The sequence below is a fragment of the Dreissena polymorpha genome, chromosome 14, assembly GCF_020536995.1.
Source record: "Dreissena polymorpha isolate Duluth1 chromosome 14, UMN_Dpol_1.0, whole genome shotgun sequence".
NCBI classification, from domain to species: domain Eukaryota; kingdom Metazoa; phylum Mollusca; class Bivalvia; order Myida; family Dreissenidae; genus Dreissena; species Dreissena polymorpha.
The window spans coordinates 41,461,988-41,486,257 of record NC_068368.1 but is presented as its reverse complement, the minus strand read 5'-3'; the positions used below and the strand labels follow the sequence as shown (position 1 = coordinate 41,486,257).

The window sequence follows — 24,270 nt, the reverse complement described above, 5'->3', positions numbered from 1 at the left end:
GACTATTAGACAAAAAAAAGATGGTTTGATATGCAGGGCTTTCGCTGGGTTAAAATTTTCTTACGCCACCCATTTGCGCCATTTTAATTTTTGTTTCGCCACTTTAAAAAAATATGAGCCATTTTGTAACCATTCTTCAATCATAATGTTCAATGCTATACAATGCTTTATTTTTGTTTTATTAAAAACTGATATTACACTTACTAGACCTTAGGCTTACTTGAAAGCCCAGTTTTAATTTGTGGTCATGATACTATAAACATACACTATTATAGCCCTATTATGGGCCACAAACCTGTGTTATAAATAAGTTCAATGCTTATTTTATATTTCCATGTTGTGTTGTGATTGCATCATTGGCCAAATTCATATTAACTCCTCCGTATCGAAAATATACATACTGCTTTTGTAGTATCAAAACATGAATATATATTTCTGATAATTCCTTATTACCACAGATTCTATTAAAAAATAACTTAAGGAAGAAGTGGTTTCTTTTCAGCGTTTGATTAACTTTGCACTTGTTTAATACACCTCTTAGAGGTTACCTCTTCTCATTTTCTCATCCTTAGTGTTGTTTTGACCGGAACCATTTTCGAACTCAACTCTCATATCAAGGAAACAAATGTTCTGACCAAATTTCATGAAAATTGGGCCAAAAATGTGACTTCTAGAGTGTTCACATGTTTTCACTTTATACATATAAAGAAAAATGCCCCGCCCACTGGCGGCCATGTTTTTTCACCGATCTGGACCATTTTCGAACTCGTCCGAGATATCAATAAAACCAATGTTTTGACCAACTTTCATGATGATTGGGCATAAATTGTGACTTCTAGAATGTTTACAAGGTTTCTCTATAGCCAAATTAGGAAAACTGCACCCCCCCCCCCCCGACAGCCATGTTATTAAGCTGACCGGAACCATTTTCGAACTCAACTCTCATATCAAAGAAACAAATGTTCGGACCAAATTTCTTGAAAATTGGGCCAAAAATGTGACTTCTAGAGTGTTCACATGTTTTCACTATGTACACATAGAGAAAAATGCCCCGCCCACTGGCGGCCATGTTTTTCACCGATCTGGACCATTTTCGAACTCGTCCGAGATATCAATGAAACCAATGTTTGACCAACTTTCATGATGATTGGGCAAAAAATTGTCACTTCTAGAGTGTTTACAAGGTTTCTATATAGCCAAATAAGGAAAACTGCCCCATCCCCCTGGCAGCCATGTTATTCAAATGACCGGAACCATTTTCAAACTCAACTCTCATATCAAAAAAACAAATGTTCTGGCCAAATTTCATGAAAATTGGGCCAAAAATGTGACTTCTAGAGTGTTCACATGTTTTCACCATATACATATAGAGAAAAATGCTCCGCCCACTGGCGGCCATGTTTTTTCACCGATCTGGACCATTTTCAAAGTCATCCGAGATATCAATAAAACGGCTCTATGATAAGTGCCCCCCCCCCCCGGAGAACTGCCCCCTCAAAGATTTCTCGCTGGGCGGAGAACTGCCCCCTCATTGTTTTTTAATGGGCGGAGAACTGCCCCCTCACTGTTTTATAGTGGGCGGAGAACTGCCCTCCTGCTAAAAAATAGGGGGCGGAGAAGTGCTCACATGTCAGAATTGAAGACCAGGAGAAGTGCCCCCTAAATAAAGAAATTGCGCGGCGAGTAAAGTCGATATATAGATCGAGTATTACAATGACAAAAACGCCAAGAACTTTCTTGCTAATATGGTTAGAAAGTAAGCGAAATTTATGCAATTAATAAAAGATATAAAACAGCAGATAATACCTTCATCGGCATCGACGTCGCCATATTGATAATAACGTGATTTTCCCCTTTTTGCTATTAAAAAGTTATCGCGGCTGAATTATTTGTTATTTCCCCCGTCAGTAAAATAAACAATTAGTATGCAATTTATTACATCCTTATGCAAGCTGAAAACACTAATTTATTTGTTTATTTTCTCCAATAACGGATTTCGACAGTTCAATATATTAAACCCGTATGCGGCTTTCTTCAAAAGTAACAAGTGCTCAACAATTAAAGTCCGCCCGGTCTACCAATTTATAGATTAAAAGATCCCGGTGCTTATCGTTAACGCTAACACGTTCGCAACCTGCCTAATTAGCTGCAAATTAAAGCAAACTGAAACCGATTTTTGTTTTGAAAATGCACGACACGCTTTGCTCAAAATGTTAACTGTTATCCGTCTAATGTATAAAATGCAACATAAACTGTCAGATCACTATAACCATTTCATCAATTATGGAGTTCATTCGAAGTCAGAGATGCGCTGCTAAGTTATGCTACGAAGGTTTCACTTACACAAAGAAGAAGAAAACCAAGTCGACGATGCGATGGAAATGTTCTCAGCGACGAAGTGAGAACTGCAAAGGAACCGTCACTTCCGACAATCCAGTATGTCAATTATTAATAATTATAAAGAAACTGTATTAGTATAGTATTAGCATACGAAAAGTTCATAACTTATTGAATCCAAAACGACCGTTTTAGCTATTATAATAGTAAAGAATAGTGCATTTATTGCAGTAAGTAATTAATTGAAATTTAATCCATTCCAGTCTAGTGACGCATTGAGTTTCAAACGTATATAAACATGTACATTTATTATCATTTGATGTTTTCTTTCTAGCCATCACGTGTGATTTCATCGACCGCGCACAGTCACATCAACGACAAATTCTACGTGGAGGCGTTGAAGGTGCGGGATGAAATAACAGCCGCAGTGACCGCGAATAGGGGCCAGCCTCATAAGATCCTGGCTGACAAGCTAGTCCATCATCCAGTGGAGGTAAATTGAATTAAAGATACACACGCGAGCTTTACTGACATACCTTTATCATGTCTGTGTAAACCATTCTTATATAATTACTATATTTTATTATATTTTACTACGACGCATTAATTTACAACAACGAGTATAAATACACAAGTTTTCGTGCTGTTGTTATTGGCCATTTTATTTCCAGGTCCGAGTAGCAGCGGGTTCTACAGAGACAATCAAAAGACATATGCGCGCTAAGAAGTCAGGGCAGGCACCGAAGAACACTGAGCAGCTCGAGGAGATACCTGTTCCAATCTCGTAGGCGTATCGCACCAACCTGATCTACGACAATGAGTCGAGAAGCAACAGGATCCTTCTCTACCGGTAAATGCTGTGTAAAATGCAAGCATGATTTTTTTAAGCCTGCTTTAATCGTACGATTATGTTTAATTATAAAAAAGCATAACACGTCCGCGTAAACATGCTATGTTGTCAGTATTTTATTTTTCTCATTCCAGCTCCGCATGTCTTCGACCAAGTATTCACCGTGCGCGTGGCCCTTGGAAAGACGTCAGGGACAGTAGCGTATGCCTTGCTGCCATCCAATAAGCAGGCTTCCTACGAGGAGTGCTTGACGGCTATATTGGATGCTTGTCTTAAAGTTACATGAAGATTGGGCATGAAATGTGACTTCTACAGTGTTTACAAGGTTTTTCTTTTTTTTTGACCTAGTGACCTAGTTTCTGACCCAGCATGACCCAGTTTCGTCCCTGATCGAGATATCATTGGGACAAGTCTTCTGACCAAGTTTCATTAATATCGGACATGAAATGTGGCCTCTAGAGTGTTTAAAAACCAAATGTGGACGACGGACGGAAGACGGACAAAGATCGGTCACAAAAGCTCACCTGAGCAATCAGGTCAGCTAAAAATAGGAGGCATTATATTTTATTTTACCTAAACTAGTACATGTAACTATATTATAAGTAGGGATGGGACCGAATATTCGAATAATCGAAAATCGGCCGAATATTCGAATCCAAAATTCATATACGAATATTCGATTTTTATGTTTTTTAATAAAAACAGTTATGCAAAGAATTTTTTTTTTTGTTCAGACTTCGTTAGTGCATCCGTCTTTGTTTGCATAACAGCTGCCATCAATTAGCGAGATGATAATTGGCATACTGGAGGGTATCATGAGAGGGGTAGTGTCTTTATTGATTTTATCTGGCAGTTTGCACAGGTGTTAATACACCGCGTTTAATCTATTGTCGCAGAAAATTGACGTGTTATTTACAGTTCGGTGTCTCGCAATTAAGACAGCCGGCTATCGTTACCTTCAAATGACCAATCAATTTTAGTGTTACATGTATATACATTCATCTAATCAGAATGTAGTTGCTAAAATATTAACCAATTACATTTGTTTTGTAACAATAATAAATTAATATACGGTCGAGGTCGTTCATTCAAACTCGCAATATTTTCAAGATACGTCTACAATTTCTGTTCTAACAACTATTAAGTTAAAAAAATTCATAATGCCTCCCTCTCGTGTTTGGAATTATTTTACGCGCTCAAGTGATAAGTCGAAGGCAACGTGCAATTTGCGTAAGCAGGAGTTCGTGTACAAATCCACAACGTCAAATTTGCTGAACCATCTCCACGGTGCCTAACCAATACGGATAATACCGGAAACTTTTGAAAGATTCTGGATAATACGCGAAACGGCACCGGATCATATCAGAAATATATTGACTGTTTTGAGGTAAGTGTGTTCTTTTATTTCAATATTCTTTTTTTAAGTTAACATTTTTCACCAAACCAATTTTCCACGGAACAACTAAGACATTCATTAAGTAAATTCTATACTCGTGCTCCGTAACACAAACGTCAATATGCAGAGGGAACCTATATTGTCCAACAGTTTATGCGCAAAACCTGTGGAAACGGAAGTAAAATGCAGATATTGGTCTATATTAACGAAGAAATTAAAATTTCTGAGCTAGTTTCCTGATGAAAACGGCAGCATAATTATTGTTTAATCATTGCGATGATGATTGGCGGTTTAGTTTGTAGAAAAAACACGTATTTTATGTGTCGATTGCTGGCACCGGATAATGAATGAATTAGGCGGGGGATAATAGCCGAGACTAATGAACTTAAGTATAGTACTTTTAAAGAATATTTTGGATTCTGCTTATATGGTTAACATTTAAAGAATTTCTTGATTTAAGATTGTTTAATGAATGTGTCGGTTATTTCTCGTCACTCAGACCTGACCACTCTGTCTAAACGCCAGTTAAAACGCATGAAAAATGTCTTGACCCTGCCCTGAAAAAGCTTATTGAAACTAGACATTAAAGATTACACACTGTATTGATTCTTACAAAATCGGATGTAGAACGCGTGCTATTGTAGAACGACCGATAAATCGTTAATATCTATAAGATATAACAACCCTTTGATTGTTTTAATATTAAAATTATATAAACGATTTGATCACCTTTGATTGTTTTAATATTAAAATTAGATAAACGATTTGATCACGATTTGAAAAAAAGTTTTTAGATCATTTATAACTGTAAAATAGAATTGTTGGCCTATTGTTATTTTTATTATTTATTGTTATTGTCTTTTTTATTAACCATTCATGTTTACTTTGGTGCGATTATAATTATTGTAATTTATTAATTTCTTGAATATTATGGAGGTGTGTGTTACCTTCGGTTTAGATTTAGAGTGACTTCCCTTGTTTATAAATGCACTTTCATCAAAATGCACACATGTTTGTCGTTTTTGGATTATCAATATCAACATTCACTAATTCAGAGCTATTATCTGTTTTATTTGTAAACAATCTATGTTAAACATACAATAGTTTTCATTTCATAGTTCACTTATTACTGTATGCTATTTGTTTCAGATACCAGTGCCCTCACATCTGTCATGATCTGAGTTCGGATTTAGAGTTTGAAGTTCGAGATAGTCAGATAGAATATGGAGAGTACATAGAATATGGTGAGTACAGTCTCAGATGATAAGTTTACTCCATGAATAAGGGCCACTGTTCCATATTGATTTGATTGGATGTAGCAGTGGCAGTTCTCCCTCTGGCCCAAACTTTTCTTTAGCCAAATATACCTTTTTATGTCTGAATTCTTATTATTTAGGATATTTTATGGGTGATTATGTAGAAATCCTTGTAGCCAAATAGACTTTTGTAGCCAAATTTCATTATTTGTAGCCATTGGCTAATTTGGCGAATGACAGAGTAAGCCCTGAGTGGACTGATTATTATTATGCCCCCCTTCGAAGAAGAGGGGGGTATTTTGTTTTGCTGGATGTCGGTCGGTAGACCAGTTTGTTTCCGATCAATAACATGTGATCTGATTGACCAATTTGCTTGATAAATCCCATGTGCATTTTCCTTTGCCAATAGTTAATCCCTATTTAAATTGGGGTCACTATGTCAAAGGTCAAGGTCACTGTCACACCAAGAGTGAAAATTGTTTCCGATCAATAACTTTTGAACAAAGGGACCGATTGGTTTGATATTTCCCATGTGCATTGGCATTGGACAGTAGATGGCCCTCATTATAATTAGGATCACTAGGTCAAAGGTTAAGGTCACTGTCACACTAAGTGTGAAATAGTTTCCGATCAATAACTTGTCAACTGATTCACCGATCGGCTTGATACTTCACATGTGCATTGGCCTTGGACAGTGGAAGACCCCTGTTGAAATTGGGGTCACTAGTTCAAATGTCAAGATCACTGTGACATTAAGTTTTATTTAAGTGGCTAAGTCACACTTATATGATAAGATTAACTCATATGATCATTTTTGTTGCGAAAAATCCCGTGTCAAGGCCCTGTTTAGGGGGGCCTCTGTCTCCGACCACGGAGCTCTTGTTAACTTAAAAATAAATTGGAACAATTTATCCTGCTTTGATCAACTGCTGTGCCCATGGCAATCGTAAAGTAACAATGAAAGAAAAGTGTGCCAGTTGAAAGGCTCATGACTTCGGAACAATAGCACATGTCAATTGCTAAAATATGATAATTTATTTCAGGATTTCACGAACGACCTAAGTTTTTTCGGATTTGCGGTGACTGAACAGGAGCAGGAGAGTTTTGTGGTGTCATCTGAAACTAATAGAAATGAACACAATGTTGAGTCTGGAGACCAAGCGGATAATTTATTGTTTGACTGCAACAATAATGAAAAAGCCACAGAGCAACCTTTAGACTTGGAATGTTCTGTTGAAATTGTTGTTGACAATAAGAAGAAATATGAATGCAATATGTGTGAAAACAAATATAGCACAAGAACAGGATACATAAGACATTTAGTTAACCATTCCAATGATGGTCAAACGTGCACTGTTTGCGAAAAAGTGTTCTATTCCACCTATGACTTAAAGAATAATATGAGCAACCACAGTAATTTACGCACTTACTCGTGCATTGAATGTGAAAAAACCTTTAAAACAAAACGCGACTTTAATGTTCACAGAACAAGGCTACACAAATCTTGCTTTAAATTTGTGTGTGAAGTATGTGGGAAGGGTTACAATTATAGAAATGAGTTAGATGGACACAGGGCAAAACATGATGGGTCCAAACCATTTAAGTGTCCTAAGTGCAACAAAGCATATCAGTACTTGCCTAACCTGTAACGGCATGTGTGCGGAAAAATGGAATCACCCAAGTGTGATAAGTGTGGAAGCATTTTCAAGACAAAACGCTCTAACCCCAAACAACATCAGTGTTATGTGTGTGGAACTTTTTACAAATATAGATTTCCTTTTTATAAACACAAAAAGAAGACTGGTCATTATTGTTTTTAATGCTTTTGTCAGAATAAGTACAGATAAAACTCTAGATATATTATAATGTTATAAAGGCATATAATTATGCAGTTATATCTGTTTACTGTAATGCCTACGCAGAAACTAAATGGCAATAGTAAACCCTTATGAACCTTATAAGCACTTGTTTTTCAGCCAGTCTTCATCATGATGTTTGCTCAGAAGCTTTGCTTAGCAATTAGGAAATCATTTTGTTGACATAAAGAAGCATTGCTTTTGAGAAATTAGCAATACCCGGTATACCAGCTGCATGAAATTAATTCATATTGTGGCATTTATTGTTTTAATGCAGTCATCTGAATATTAATCCTGCCTTAAAATATAGTGTAGCATTGTTGATTTTGTGTCCTTCTTAAGATGATGATGATGATGATTATGATTGGTTGGTTTATGATTAACAGCAACAAACTGTCTGAATACGTTTTATTTAATATTCTTGCTATTTCAGGTAATGACATTTATTTTTGGAAAATATTACAACTGTTATAATTTAAATTGTTATTAAACAGTATTTGCATATTGGGTATATATGTGTTAGGGCTCTGCATTAAGGTTATTCTGTTAAAACTACATGTATTTGAATGCTTGATGCATGGTATATGTTTGTTAGGGCTGACTTGCAGCTTTAAATAATATTTTCTACCCCAGTTACGAGATGCCATGGTGACAAGCCAGCATTTGATTGTATGAAGATTTATTTCTTTGAGCAAGATGCTTGATGATAATTGCAACTTTTTCTTTCAACAATATATTAATTGTGTTATTTGTGTATATATTTTTTCATTCAGTTTTCACAAGACAGAAGAAACAGGCTTTCTTATATTCATTCTTTATTGAAGTGTCTATTGACTGAAAAGTATTAACTGTATAATATAAATGTATACAATCGTGGCAGGAGCCGCTGGTCTTTAAGTTCATTTTAAGTTTGACTATTGTTTTAAATTTTGCTGGTTTAATGTTTAGTATTATCAATAAATGTGTTCTTTGTTGCTTCCTAATACAGTATTACAGAAAAGAATAAATAACTAATCAGAGTCCACTGTTATATTTGTTTAAGCTTGTAAAAACATGTTTGTACCCCTACAAACTAAGTTTAGGGGGTATATATGAGTGAGCTTGTCTGTTGGTCAGTCTGTCTGTATTAAGTGTCCGCACTCTAATTCAAGTTGTTTTCATCCGATCTTCACCAAACTTGGTCAGATGTTGTATCTAGATGATGTCTAGAACAAGTTTGAATATGATTCATGCGGGGTCAAAAACTAGGTCACGTGGTCACTAAGTGCGTTTTAAACATTGAGAATGGTGTCTGCTCTCTAATTCAAGTACTTTTCATCCGAGCTTCACCAAACGTGGTCAGGAGTTGTATCTAGATGATGTCTAGGCCAAGTTTGAACATGGGTCATGGCAGGTCAAAAACTAGGTCACAGGGTTACTAAGTGCGTTTTAAACATTGAGCATGGTGTCCGCTCTCTAATTCAAGTAGTTTTTATTCCATATTCACCAAACATGGCCAGAAGTTGTATCTAGATGATGTCTAGGTCAAGTTTGATTATGGGTCATGCCGGGTCAAAAACTAACAAATAAGTTTATGTTAAGTTTCAACTGTTTTATTATGCGAATTATCTTCAGACAAACGATGGTATTTGACATGAGAAAAATATGCTTGTTCAATTATTTTTTTGAGGTTTGTTTTCCATAAATAGGAGTGTATTTATAATCTGGTACATGGATATCTTTCTGTTAAAACCATGCAATCATAAATGATTGAAGCATAAATAACTCTGCAATAGAATATTTGGCGCCACAGCTGCCAGACTATAAACTCTAATAGATTAGAATGTTTTGTTTTCACACCTTGAAATAAAATGCATGGTGTTGTGATCATCAGTCACACATTAAAAAGCAGAATGCCATCAAGCTTACAGCCACATTGGATGTGCAATGTGGTGAGACAAAGAAGACACTGTATGATCTACAGCACTTTCGTGGCTGATCCTTTAGCGGGTTTCAAAAAACCAATATCCTGTGTATTGAAACATCCAAAGATCATATAACAACCTGTCACTTGTCAAAACAATATGTTTTATGTCAATACACAAGCCTAAGAAGCGAGCACATTCAAATCACATTGCTGATATTGGAAGGGGGGACTCGTTAAAAAAAACTACAAATGTATATTCATTTAAATGCTTTTTGCTAAATTACATTCGAAACCCCTTAAAGGTAAGTTGAAACAAATAGTAGTTATTATTACGATATTAGATTTCACTTTCTCCAAATTTTCATAAAATACATTGGACATGTTGATAAAATTGAAAGTTTAATTCAACTGTCTAATGGTCCTTGAAATAGAACAGGAACAGTGCACAACATGCGAACACCGCGTTAGGTATGTACTGCCATGTTAAGACCTTTATTTAATCAACTATTTTAATAGTGACATAGTAGTTCGTTCTGTTCCATGATGAACACTTTGTTCTCCTTATGTGGTGACATAATACAATTTACACTTTCATAGTGTCCTCCAACGTTATACCAGACGAGTGGTTGGCAGAATCTTTGACTCATCGCATTTGTGGTGGCTGCGAATTGGCAAACAGCCCCTTGCGACCTCAAGCGGTCTGCTGATATCTGACCGTTTCGATTTTCGTTGTCTTTTTCCAAGCCTCATAGGTGAATCAAATGCATGATTTCTGAAAACAAAGAAATATACGGCCAAATATAATAAAACACTGCATACATCTCCCAAGAATTAAAGCAAAATTTAAACAAATCTAGCGATTAATTGGAATTTAAATATAAGGCATGTGGAACTAGTGTAATGACATTTCATGGGTGCTTTAATGTCTATTGCGCAATACCTGCAAGTTAAGATTATACGCTTTTGTTACAAAAACATATATGCATAACACATATCTGCGTTTAATGATTACTTTTTTGTCTACCACTTGCTTGTATCATATATACGCATGTCATTAAATACATTAGAACATCGTGGCTGTCTGGTTAGCGCAGTGGTTGGTACTCGCGCTTCTCGCCTAGGCGACCCGGGTTCAATCGTCGCTTCCGGTACATGAGAGCTTGATTAGTGGTCGCCATACCGGACTGGCGGGGTTTCACCCGGGCACTTTCTTTACCCCCACTCCAGCACAAGACCACACCAAAATGAAATATCTTTCAGTTGCAAGCAAATACTAGTAGTTGGAAATTGCAGCCATACCGATTTGCAAAATGTGTCCCAAATTTCGTGAGTCTAGTAAAGTAAATAAGGTAGGAGTGCTGGGGCACACTCTGGTTTCTCACATAATGCAGCCTCAGAATCGGATTTACTTGTTGATGTGGAAGGTACTGTTGCAGGTAAGTTTTCTTCGCGGAATTTAGTTTTTTTTGGTTGATGTAACCACAGAGACGATTTTCTCTTTCGTTTCAGTCTGAAATATATACAATGAAAATTACGTCATATTATTTGCGTTTCCATACAGTATTAACGCATAGTAGCTTTGCATGCCTTTCCATACATACAACATATCCTGAATTGTATATTGTGAACACTTGTGGTAATTTATTTTTAGATTTCATGATAAATGACAATTTGCCAGTCCGGTCAAGCTTGATTGAACGCACGCACGCACATATACTAGACAATTGCTACAGCTATATCGAGATTGCCGCAAGAAGGCGCGACACACATATTATACATTTTTCATGTTTCTCTTAGTAGGCATTACTTCTTTTAGGTGGGAGAATTTAACTGAAAAGTGCGAATATACATCGATACAATCCGTATTGTCAACTCATATCCATTTTTGAAACCAACTTCAAGTACTATATTAAAAGTTTCACATAAGATGTGCACATGTTGTTTATAAAACCTGCTGAAAAGCACGTAATCATCTGTATATGTATCAATTGATTTCGTGTATTATCCAGTGCCGTGTTTCCGGACTTTATCCGGTGCCAGTATTTTATGGTTTCGTCTGTTATCCGGTGCAAGTGAAATCAATATGCGACCCTTTTAAAACGCAAATGCTCACGTTTTTAATGTTGCCTGTAAATTCTTACGATTTTATTATACATCTAAATAATTTTTACAACATTGCAAAGTAGTAGTAGCATATGTTTTTTCTCGCAAGTTACAAAAATGCAAGTTTTTTAAAAGTATTTCATGACTATGAGATAGGTATGGTTCATTTGTTTTCGTTCCTTTGATAAAATATTTTATTTTAATGTCGAATTTTGAATTCAACCATAAGCTGAAATACCATAATGTTCCGTGAGCAATAGTATTTGGCATACTTACGCGGTCTTGTTGACTTTTTCGCTCACAATATTAGGCACATCCATCATTTCGCCTTGTTTATGTTCTGATATGATCCGGTGCCGTTTCGCGTATTATCCGGAATCGTTCAAAAGTTTCCGGTATTATCCGTATTGGTTAGGTACCGTGATCTCGATGGTCAGCATCCGTCTGCGGGAAAAAAGGGTAAGCTTTATAATTATTTTTCTGACTGATTAAAGTGATATTATGGGCATCTTACAGTTTATAGGTGTTTATCACAATCGTTGTTTATTTTTTGGTGTTTTCACTTCATATACACTTATATTTGTTAATGCAGCATCAGCATACTAAACGTTTTGACAACTGACGACAGAAATGATTCGATTTACGATGTGAATCTAAATCTAGTTTTAGTGCAGATTCGTTCATACGACACACAGACACTATTTTGTTTTGCGGATCATGTATCACTTCAATATAGCTATACACTTTTCAAAATTTTGATGATCAACAAACAAATATAAATATTATATAATATACGAATTGCCTTTCCACTAGCATAGAGATTTTTTACCACCAGGGGATACGGACGGAGTGAGGAAGATTATGTGTGCATAAATGTTCATTCAAAAGACAAAATTAAATAACGCTATGTCTTTTATAAGGAGAATGATAAGTTTTACGCAGCTTAAAGAGAAATACAGCCTGTCTTTAATTAAAATTATATTGTGCGTTTCGTATAATCATTGTTTTTTTGTCTATTTCGCAGATGAAACGCCGAAAAAGCAGTCTGCGGTAACGTCTTTCTTCACTGCGCCACTCAAGAGCGAGAGAATCACCCAGGCGATAGCCGACATGATCGTCTCTGATTATGTTCCTCTTAGTATAGTGGATAAGTATATAAGCATCGTAGCCCCCGACTACACAGTGCCCTGTAGGAAAACAGTGAGGTCTCGTATCCAGCGACGCTATGACGTGGAGCTTGAGGCGCTGATGTCACAATTAGAAAGCGTTCCGTCCGTGTTTATCACTACGGATACCTGGACCTCCAACTCTACCGAGAGTTTCATCACCGAGAGTTTCATCACCGTCACTGAACACCATATGACCGACGCATGGGACCTCAAGTCAAACGTCCTCATCACGCGTGCCATGCCTGAACGTCACACTGGGGAGAACCTTGCTCATCGCCTTAAGGACTGCTGACCGAATTTAGCTTGAACGGTAAAGTGGACACTTTTGTGCATGACAATGCGAGAAACATCGAGTGTGCTGCAAGTTTGTGTGAGGATTGGGGTGATCTGGGTTGTTTCGCCCATACTCTACAACTGACATTGAAGCCTGCGATGGAATTGCCTTCAGTGTCTACGGTTGTCAGTCGGTGCAGAAAACTCGTCGGCCACTTCAAGCATTCCACAACGCTGACGGCGGAACTGGGTGTTAGACGGAAGACGATGAACGTCCCTCAACGCACTCTTATCCAAGATGTCCCTACCCGGTGGAACACCACCTATCTGATGATGGAACACCTAGTAGAGCAGCAGCGCGTTCTTACTGACATCATGCTGGATCCAAAGTTAACAAAAAAGCAAGACGCCGCACTCAACTTGAGGGAGTCGGATTTGGACATTATTGAAGAGTTGTGTGTTATTCTTAAGCCGTTAGCGGATACGACAGCATACATGAGTACAGAGAGTCACATGTCTGTGTCGGAAATATATCCGATCGTTTGTGGATTGGTCAACAAGAGCCTTGTATCTTGCTCAACGGACAGTTCCATCGCTCATCGAGTGAAACAAGGGACAAAATTGTCACAAAACCAGGTTTTCATTGTGAAAAAAAAATCTGATAAAGGGAGAAAACTCAAAGTGAACTTTTGAAATGACCAAAAAAAATTAACCCCCTTTGTAAGTTTTTTTTTTTTTAAATCTATTTTTAGTCGTGGCGACCTTGACATTGGAGATATTGACGTGATTCTTTCGTGGGACACACCGTCCCATGATGGTGAACAAATGTGCCAAATGATTTTAAAATCTCACAATGAATGACATAGTTATGGCCAGGACAAGCTCATTTATGGCCATTTTTGACCTTTGAACTCAAAGTGTAACCTTGACCTTGGAGATATCGACGTAATTATTTCGCGCGACACACCGTCCAATGATGGTGAACAAATGTGCCAAATGATTTTAAAATCTGACGATGAACGACATAGTTATGGCTCGGACAAGCTCATTTATGGCCATTTTTGACCTTTGAACTCAAAGTGTGACCTTGACCTTGGAGATATCGACGTAATTATTTCGCGCGACACACCGTCCAATGATGGTGAACAAATGTGCCAAATGATTTTAAAATCTGACAATGAACGACATAGTTATGGCCCGGACAAGCTTATTCCGCCAGCCCGCCAGCCCGCCAGCCCGCCAGCCAGCCAGCCCGCCAGCCAGCCAGCCCGCCCGCATTCGCCAATCTAATAACCAGTTTTTTCCTTCGGAAAACCTGGTTAAAAAAGCGATTCGTGATTCCAGCCAGAATCGGAAGTAGAAGCAAGGTCAACGGCTACATTGGGTGCCCTATTGGACCCGCGTTATAAGAAACTCGCGTTCTTCTCGTCCAAACAACGGAAAATTACTCAGGATACGTTTGAGTCGCGCATGGACGATTTGCCCCTTAGGTTCGAAATAAACAACGGTGACATTGAGACCCGATCAAAACGACGAAAGTTGGACTTTCTGGACTTTGGCTCACCGGAGAGTACGCTGGAGGATGAGCTTCAGTGCTATGTAAACGATAAGTCCGTTGGCATGGATCCTCTGCAGTGGTGGCGAGAGAACGAGGCACGATTCCCAAAGGTGGCAGTGGTAGCCCGACGTGTACTCTCGGTGCCCGCGACGTCAGTGCCATCCGAAAGGGTGTTTAGTTCAACCGTCTTACTGCTCAGTAAGTTGAGAAACAGACTCTTAAGTTGCATCGGGATGCCATCGTGTTCCTGAACAAAAATCGTGTGAATGTCTGTGACGTTGACGAAGATGAAGCGTAGATGAATGTATTGTTTATTGTTGAAGATACGAAATATATGTAAATATGTTTTATGGCGATTAACTGTTTTGTGAATGCACACTGCATGTACATAATAATTACGAAACTTGAAAACTAGTTCGTCTATGCATGTTGTCTGAATTTGTACCAGTATGTTGTTGCTACGTTATCTTTGTTTAAATAAAAAACAACTTGTGCACTAAGGTTTTTGTTTGTGTTTATTTTAAAGTACAAATGAGGAATATAATTTATATATTATTAAAGTTCAGCATACTCATGCATATTTGTTTCATGTATTTACAGCAGTTAGGTTGGGATGCTCCACTCTACAATGTCACCTTGGCAACCAGCAGGTGCTTGTATCTTAGCAACCAGGAATAGAGGGCGGGCCAGGAGGACAGGTCTTTGAAGTGCTCCCAAACATGCCTCTCTTGGTCGTCTGCAATCAAAATGGAGGAAAGGTTGAGTGCAAAACATGTAGAATATTTTGTATGGCAACTTTGGTACTATAAAGGCCTTTCTACTAATTAAACACAAATGTTTGTGAGACCATTGAAGTCCTAAAGTGGTTATTATCTTTTCATTAGCATAATGCACAAAAAACACATATTTGTTTGTTTTTTTCGTTGAGTTTTTCACTGTCTTCAAAAGTATTTCAATAATATCAAGGGAATCAATTAACAGACACACAGTTTTCCTGAGATTTCTGGTTATCAGGACTTTTTTCACATATTATGCCAGTAATTGACAACTGCTGTACTTGAATTAGAGGTAGCGGGAGAATAGCTGTAGAAAGGATTTAATGACCAATCACCACATGATTTATGTGGCAAGGATGGGGATAGAATCCACAAATGATTTAATGACCAAGCACCACATTAGTGATGTGGCAAGGCTAGTTATTGAATCCACAAAGGATTTAATTACCAATCACCACATGAGTTATGTGGCAAGGCTGGTGATTGAATCCACAAAGGATTTAATGACCAATCACCACATGAGTTATGTGGCAAGACTAGGGATTGAATCCACAAAAGATTTAATGACCAATCACCACATGAGTTATGTGGAAAGGCTGGGGATTGAATCCACAAAGGATTTAATGACCAATCACCACATGAGTTATGTGGCAAGGCTGGGGATTGAATCCACAAAGGATTTAATGACCAATCACCACATGAGTTTTGTGGCAAGGCTGGTGATTCAATCCACAAAGGATTTAACAGGGGACGAAAATTCAACTCGTCCTCTCGTATTGACGAGTCAAATCTTGAAAGGATGAGTAAATTTCCCTAAAGCTCTCGTCCCACAGGACGAGTGAAACAAAACTGATGTTAAAATATGTATTTTTTACCAGTAAGACTCTTTTTCATTAAATAAAATCATTTTCTTGAAGCTTATCTATTCCGAAAGTAGAACAAGAATGAATCGGAAATTGTAATTGTAAATTTCATACAGCAAGTGCGCGTTGTTATGTGAGACTGTTCCCCGAGTAAATATTTGCTTTTTGGTGTAAACTTTGCGCGTCCATGTTGACAGGGAACCATCCGACTGCATTCACTGTTAGTATTGATTTTTAAATAATTATTTAACTGCTAAGTATGGTTTTAAACCAGAGAGGCAGTCTGAATTTTGCCTGAAAAATGTCTTACATACGAGCGTTCTTTAAAGGGGGCGGGGACGATGTTCAAACGTCCAAAACCGAAAGTATGCGAGCATTTGAAAAAAAGGAAAACACAGCAGTTGGTATACCATAAGACCAAATGTTCGAGAACTGTCAAAAATGCATGGTTTGATGAATATTTGTGGGCGAAAATGGAGAATGACAAACTATTTTGCAGCCTTTGTGTGCTGTATCCCTCACTGTCTGACCAAGAATTTTATTAGTTATATCAGCATTTATTTGAAGGACAAGTGCATGTGTTTGCAGGACAAGTGAACATTTGAATGCACTTGTCCTGCAGGACGAGTGCAGTTTAGAAATATTTGTGTTCCCCGATTTAATAATCAATCATCGCATGAGTTATGTGGCAAGGCCGGGGTATATTCACAATGGATTTAATGAACAATCACCACATGAGTTATGTGGCACGGTTTGGGATTGAATTCACAACGGATTTAATGATTAATCACCACATGAGTTATGTGGCAAGGATGGGGATTGAATCCACAACGGATTTAATGATTAATCACCACATGAGTTATGTGGCAAGGATGGGGATTGAATCCACAAACCTTGGATTTGAAGTCCAGCACTCTAGCAACAGAGCTAGCCGGCTTAACTAAAAGAATATAATACCGATTCTTATTGTGTAAAAAAATCATAAGGTCAACTGCCATTGAAATATCATTGATTCTCTCCCTTGTAAGGAAAGATGCAATCAAAAAAGGAAGGTACAACAACAACACCTCACATATACAGTAATTGCAAAACAAGTCGAAAACTTAAGACAAACAAGAGGGCTCATTATTCTTCTTGATAAAGCTACTGTTTGGTTTATTACTTAATTCAATGCCCTGAGATGTAAATGAGTTTTGCGTTTACTCCATTTTAAAGAAAGTTAACCAACTACCCCAACGACACAACATCCTTATTGTGAAAGTGATCCAAAGAAAGTTAACTACAACCAGATAATGTTCAGCTTCCCTCCCCTGCCTGTGCAGCCGACCCCCAGCTGGTGAGCTTGCTATGATCCTTGTTCAGCTGTAACAGGGAGGCAAGGAACCAACACACGGAGATCAAAAGAAAGACAACTCCAACCAAAGAGACCTCTAAAGCTTATCTCGCTTGACTTTGCGGCCCACCCTCAGTTTGTGAGCTAGCTGTGGGCCTGGTGCAGTTGTAACAGGGAAGCAAGAAATTGACCCTTCTATAACCAAAGAAAGACAACTCTGACCAGAGAGAACTCTTCAGCTTACCTCCCTTGCCTGTGCTGCAGACCCCCAGCTTATAAGCTTGCTGTGAGCCTGGTGCAACTGTAACAGTGAGGTCAGGAACCGACCCTCTGACATCTGGATCTGGGCTATCAGCAGGTGCTGGATGGTGTCACCGTCGTACCTGCAGCAGGGGTAAAAGGGAATTATTGTTTATCTTTCTTTCATCCAATTTTGTTTTTTTTAATCCCAATTTAATATGAATAGGTAATTAAATGAAGATATCTTCCTAAACTCTGTTTAACATTAGTTCTTATGTTAACTGAATTTTATTTTAAATTAATTTAGAGAATATAACCAATTATGGCAAAAATAAGTGTACACTTTATTCCTTTTTCTTTTACCCTTTCCCGCTCAAAATCACAGAGACAATGGCTAAATGCAACCAGCACAGATTAGAACAGCCTGAAAGTTACTTGCAAACTGTTTATGTTTTATGCTGTTTGCTGCTCATCAGTATCTTAAGGTCGGAAATAAAGCCTTTAAAACTTCAAGCGAGTAAGAAATGTCCTCAATTTAATTTGATTTTCTAAGGGACTACACACCAATCAAAGTGGGTATCTAAAAGGAAAAGGGTTAAGAACTATAAACAGGTTTCAATTGCCTTGTGGATGTATCCTTGGCCATGTTAAAGAGAAGCATTTTCAACATCTGTCAAACACATACCAAGATGTATTTTAAAGTTTTAAAGTTTGCTTTAAATGCAATCAGGATGAAATAACTGTGTTTAAACATGTTTTTTTATTAAATCTACAAGAAAAATGAACAGGTGTAGAAGAGAACAGTGTTACAAGAGGTCCTGAAAGGCCCAGAGTCGCTCACCTGAGATTCAAAGGAACTGACCTGTTCTGTGCAGCCCAAGATGTCATTAGAACATTAAACCAAAATGTCCTTACCAACTTTCATGACTACTTTCATGACTAGTGAACACCTTGGAAGCCATGTTTTTGAACAGACCAGAACCATTTTCATACACATCCAAGATATCATTTAAACAAATATTCTGACAAAGTTTCCAGAAGATTCATGAAGACATATAAGGCAAACAAAAATCCCCCTGGTGACGATGTTTTTCAAGAGACTGGAACCATTTCGAACTTGTCCAAGATATCATTGGGACAAATCTTCTGACAAAGTTTCATGATGATCGGACAATAAATATGGCTTCTAGAGTGTTAACAAGGTTTCACTATAGCTATATCAGGGTTTTTTTTGGCCCGATTTTATAGCCGAAATTCGGCTATGTTCCCAATCCCAAAAAGTATACTTTTTTCCCAAAATGTGGCAAAAAATTCCCAATTTCCAAAAAAAAAAAAAAAATTTTTTTTTTTTTTTTTTTTTTTTGGAATGAAGTGTCTTATGCCTATTTTATCTCAATTTTAATTCAATTACATCTAACAAAGTATTTTATGATTTTGTTCTTTTAATTTTAATGATAATAAAGTGTAATATCAAATTTAGTATTTCCCTAATTAGTGGACTTTTCGTGTGGAAAAAAAAGCTAATGAATTAATTTTCCCAATTTCATGAAAATGCCGATAAAATTCCCAATTCCAAAGCCATGGGCTATCTTCCCAAAAAGTGGGAAAAAAAACTGTCTATAAGGAAAAATGCCACGCCCCCTTGGCGGCCATGTTTTTCCGCAAACCGGAACCATTTTCAAACTCATCCAAGATATCATTGGTACAAATCTTGTGACCAAGTTTCATGATGATCGGACAATAACTGTGGCCCCTTGAGTGTTTATAAAGTTTTACTAAAGCAATATATAGCCACATTAGAAAAAATGCCCCGCCTCCTAGTGGCCATGTATTTACAGCAACCGAAACCATTTTCGAACGCATCCAAGATAGCATTGGGACGAATCTTCTGACCGGAAAATAAATGTGGCCTCTAGAGTATTAACAAGGTTAAACTATAGCCATATAAGGAAAAATGCCCCGCCCCCAAGTGGCCATATTTTTCAACCAACCAGCATCATTTTTGAACTCGTCCAAGATATTATTGGGATATATCTTCTTACCAAGTTTCATGAAGATCGGACAAGAAATGTGGCCTCTAGAGTTTTAACAAGATTTCACTATAGCCATATAATGCCATATAAGGAAAATTGCCCCGCCCCTTGACAGCCATGTTTTGCAAGCAAACGTAACCATTTTCAAACTCATCCAAGATATCATTGAGACCAATCTTTTGACCAAACTTCATAGAAATTAGACAATAAATGTGGCCTCTAGAGTGTTAACAAGGTTTTACTATAGCTTTTAGCCATATATAGCTATATAAGGGAAAATGCCCCGTCCCTTGGCAGCCATGTTTTTCAGGCAAACGTAACCATTTTCGAACTCATCCAAGATATTATTAAGACCAATCTTCTGACCAAATTTCATGAAGATTGGACAATATATGTGGCCTCTAGTGTGTTAACAAGGCAAATGTTGACGCTGCACAACGCACGACGGACGACACACGACAGACAAAAGGCGATCACAAAATCTCACCATGAGCACATTGTGCTGAGGTGAGCTAGAAACACCTGCAAAAAAGCTTGTTTGAAAGAAGAGTTAATGAATTTCCAGTTAAATCGTATTTTACAATGTATAACGCAAAACTTTAAACCCACAAAATTTTAATTTAAAAATTTGGTGCGCATTTTATATTGATACAACTCTATTTTTACAACTTATTTGCAAAATAATATCTATGAGCTATCATTTATATCAATAACTGTAACTTAAATGAGCATTATACATGGTCTCATGCAGTACATGGTAAAGTACAGTACTCACGTGAATCCTGACTTGAGATCAGCCAGGAAAGGGTGATGGAAGTTCTTGCTATGCAGCAACACAATCTCTGATATAACATTCACAAGGTCCTCATAGTTCATGTTCTTGTTAGTGCCCATAGTGCTGATCTGCTCAAAACTGTCAAAATGTCAAGGGTCTTGTTCTATTGCTCTTTAAATTGTCCTTTTTGGCAGCAAAGAGTTTCTTGTAATTCAAATATATATTGTACTGACTTGATGACAGCACAAGTGAGGTATTACAATAAATTATTAAAAAATGCCATCTGATGAAAGCTCAATCTTCTACTTCTAACGATCAACTACTCGTAGCAACATATTCATAAGAATGCATATGCCGCCTGTTTTATGACTTAAACAGACTTACCATTGGATAAACAAATTAGCTTTAGTCTGTATCCATATAATACTTTACTGTATATTTATAATTGGAGCGTCTGCTCAAAGATTTCTAATTTTTAGTTAAAAGAATGCTTGTTCAATTTCACACTTTTTGTGCTGTTTAATATCTTATTATTATTATACCGGATTTATATAGCGCCCTTTTCATGCAAGAGTGCACGTTCAAAGGCGCTAATGTAAGTAAATTAATGCAATACAATGACACAAGGTAGTCTTTAAGATCTCTTATTTTTAATGTAAAGAAAGCCATCTCAATATTAATTTCAATGTTTAATGTCTTTTTACAAGACATTCCTTTTTTCAATTTCATTATTGGAAGTATTATATACACACCACACACATTTGAATTCTAAGATGAAGTTTTTTCACATACATTCTTAGTGTTGCTGTTGTTTTTGTTTTCATAGTAAAACATGCAACACCATGTTTATCCTTAAAAACACACCAATTAAAAAGGATACAAGTCTATTGTCTTTTGCCGTGCTCTTATGTATTCACATAGCTGACAACATAAGTGTGATAGCAAAATTTCAAAATCTTTCGTAGGTCCTGGCAACCCAAAGACAAGTGAGTCTTGCTGCCGGACAGTTTCTTCTATTTTTCTGAGGTCTTGAAGCAGCGTTAAATATGCTGTTCGAAGTGTCTGTGAACATGAATATATATGAGCCACGCTCTTAGAAAACTTGGATAAACGCATGTGCGTAAAGTATCATCCCAGATTAGCCTCTGCAGTATGCACAAGCCCATCAGGGACGACACTTTCTGCCTTAACTGCAATTTCCTTTAGAAAATACTTCCTATCAAGAAAACATTCCATTGAAGCAGAAAGTGCACCTAACACACATGTGGCCGCACAAGCGATTTTGACCCATTTGGCGCCGACGTCATTCAAATAATGGTTACCATGGAAACAATTTTAAATTAAAAATAAAATGATGCTTTTAACAATGTGTTTATATTTAAACATGTTTACACTATTTTACTTGTGTATACTGTTACTTGAATACTGCTTAAAATGAGTAGTATATGAGCAATAAAAACAAACTCATTTTAGACTTTTGCACTTTATTAATTTCATACACTGTGTTCACGAAAAGGCTGTATAATGAAAAATACTAGGAATTTTACAAGAAAATGATGATATCTCAAAATCTCATTTTTTGACCAAATGGGTCAAAATTGCTTGTGCAGCCTCACGCATGTCTGAAACCCTGTTTTCTCACATAACAATGCTTGCTTGAAAACAGACAGCACAGTGACGGATGTAATTGTAAAATAATTTGAGTCTTACACCAATTTTATTTCATTAAATCTATTTGATACCCCTTACAATTGTTCAAAAAAGTTACTTATCTTTATCACATTTTATTTTGAGCCATCCATTTAAGAGATGTTGTCAAGCAAATAAGTTGATAAATGTTTTTTTCCAAAAAGTATAGATCTGTGTTCTTTTTTGGGAAGTCTAGGACACATTGATCAAAATAGTTAAAAAATGTTAAAATATGTTAAATAAATTACTTTTTTACTGTTAAAGCATTAAAGCATCCTCAGATTCTACTATTTTCTCAATATATGTATATGTTAATTACTTATTGCTTTGAGTCACAGTTTTACATGAAACTGCTTACATATGCTTTCTCAGCCATTTCAAATTGGCCCAGTATATGAACCATAAGAGCCCATGAGGAGCCAAACGCTGCCTTGTGAACTTCCTTCTCTTTGTCCTAAAAGCAGGCATGAATTAAAAGAAAGCCATATCGTACCTACATTTACTAGTTATAAATAAATACCTGGTGAATACAGGAGTTCAATTTAAAAACCACTTTTGCTCAGAGGCGGAAAATGATGTACCCCCCTGACAGGTGTCAATTCTTCAACTCTTCATTTGTATATAGATCAAGCAAAATAAATAACTTTTTGTTAAATTATTTGACATTAAAATCAGCTTTAAGGAGGAATGATCACACCCCTGTGAATATTTTCAAAGATTTGGAATGTTATTTTATCATTACATGAACAACAGTACTCAACACATACTCACTAAAAGTTCCTTAGCCTTATCAAATGCAAACTGGCTTAGAAGTTGGAAGAGTTGGCATAGTTAACCTTCCTCTCTTTCCCCAGTAGAAGTTGGAGAGGTTGGGGTCTGTGGCAGCGACATTGATCACCAACAATCGCTGAAAAATTACTGTGTATATGTATATATTTATTTACTTTTGTTGACAGTAAATGTTTGTTTTAAATGTCTGTTATAAGATCTTGGACTTGAATCAGAGCTCCAGATAAGGGTCGTATTTTTGTAATTACGAATTATTTTCAAGACCGTTACGTATTTATTTTAAAATCGTGTCGTACCAAAAAGAATTACAAAACCAAGATACGAATATTATTTGTACATCGGTTCGTATCGATTTTTACTGAGTTCTTTTCGCGTATTAAAGATATTTTCGGTGCTTATATAAAATGGTTATCGGGTTTGTTTAACAAAACGCATTTTTTCCAATAAAAGCGGTGTGTACAGTCTATCTGTCAGAAAACAATGGCGGCGCCCAGAGAGCGTCCTAAAAAAAACTGCAAAGCGTGCAAAAACACGCTTTTAATATATTGTACGCAAAGTGAGCCAAGTTGAATGTTAAGAAAGACATTATAGAAAAGATCTTATACGATGTTGTATGTTTAGTTGCCGAATCAGTGGGAAAAGCTAAAAAAAAAACGCGACACGACGGGTGCAAACTTAAACAAAAAAACATTGAACGAGTGGAAGGGACAATTTCCGTGGCCAATCGTTGAAAAGAATTAAGGGGTGACCCGTTTTAATTGTGAAATATGTAAAAGTTAATCGAAGGCATGCAATCTAAGCACAGTTAGGGCATATGAAGGTATTTGAAAAATAAAATTGTATAATACTGAATAGACACTGTTGAACTTATTTAAATTAAGTTGCTAGTATGTTTATTTTGATTTTTTGCACGAAAATAACCATTACTATTTATTTTTAGGTCATTAAGAAAAGTTAAGAATTATTTTCCAAAACTTAGTAGTAACGTTAAGAATAAAATTTCAGAATTAAGATTTATTTTTGAAAATCTGGTAGTAACGTTAAGAATTTCACAAAACCTTATCAGTG

The 24,270-nt window shown here is 36.8% G+C and overlaps 2 protein-coding genes across 7 annotated transcripts in view; one reads left to right on the top strand and one right to left on the bottom strand.

Annotated features, from left to right (window-relative positions):
• Positions 1–24,270, top strand: part of LOC127858494 (dolichyl-diphosphooligosaccharide--protein glycosyltransferase subunit 2-like) — a 227,138-nt gene that overhangs the window by 130,569 nt on the left and 72,299 nt on the right. The gene's annotated exons all lie outside the window — the stretch shown is intronic.
• LOC127858496 (KICSTOR subunit 2-like) overlaps positions 1–24,270 on the bottom strand; it is a 217,081-nt gene that overhangs the window by 185,975 nt on the left and 6,836 nt on the right. For 2 of the 5 annotated variants that reach the window (XM_052395689.1, XM_052395690.1), the window contains exons 2-4: positions 23,185–23,320; positions 22,772–22,867; positions 21,605–21,786 (exon numbers count right to left, since the gene is read on the bottom strand). In XM_052395689.1, the coding sequence (XP_052251649.1) occupies positions 21,605–21,786; positions 22,772–22,816 (227 nt within the window). In that variant the 5' untranslated portion in view covers positions 22,817–22,867; positions 23,185–23,320. Of the gene's footprint in view, positions 1–17,920; positions 18,060–20,724; positions 20,863–21,604; positions 21,787–22,771; positions 22,868–23,184; positions 23,321–24,270 lie in introns of all 5 variants that reach the window. The other 3 variants (XM_052395691.1, XM_052395688.1, XM_052395685.1) reach the window with 3 other exon arrangements.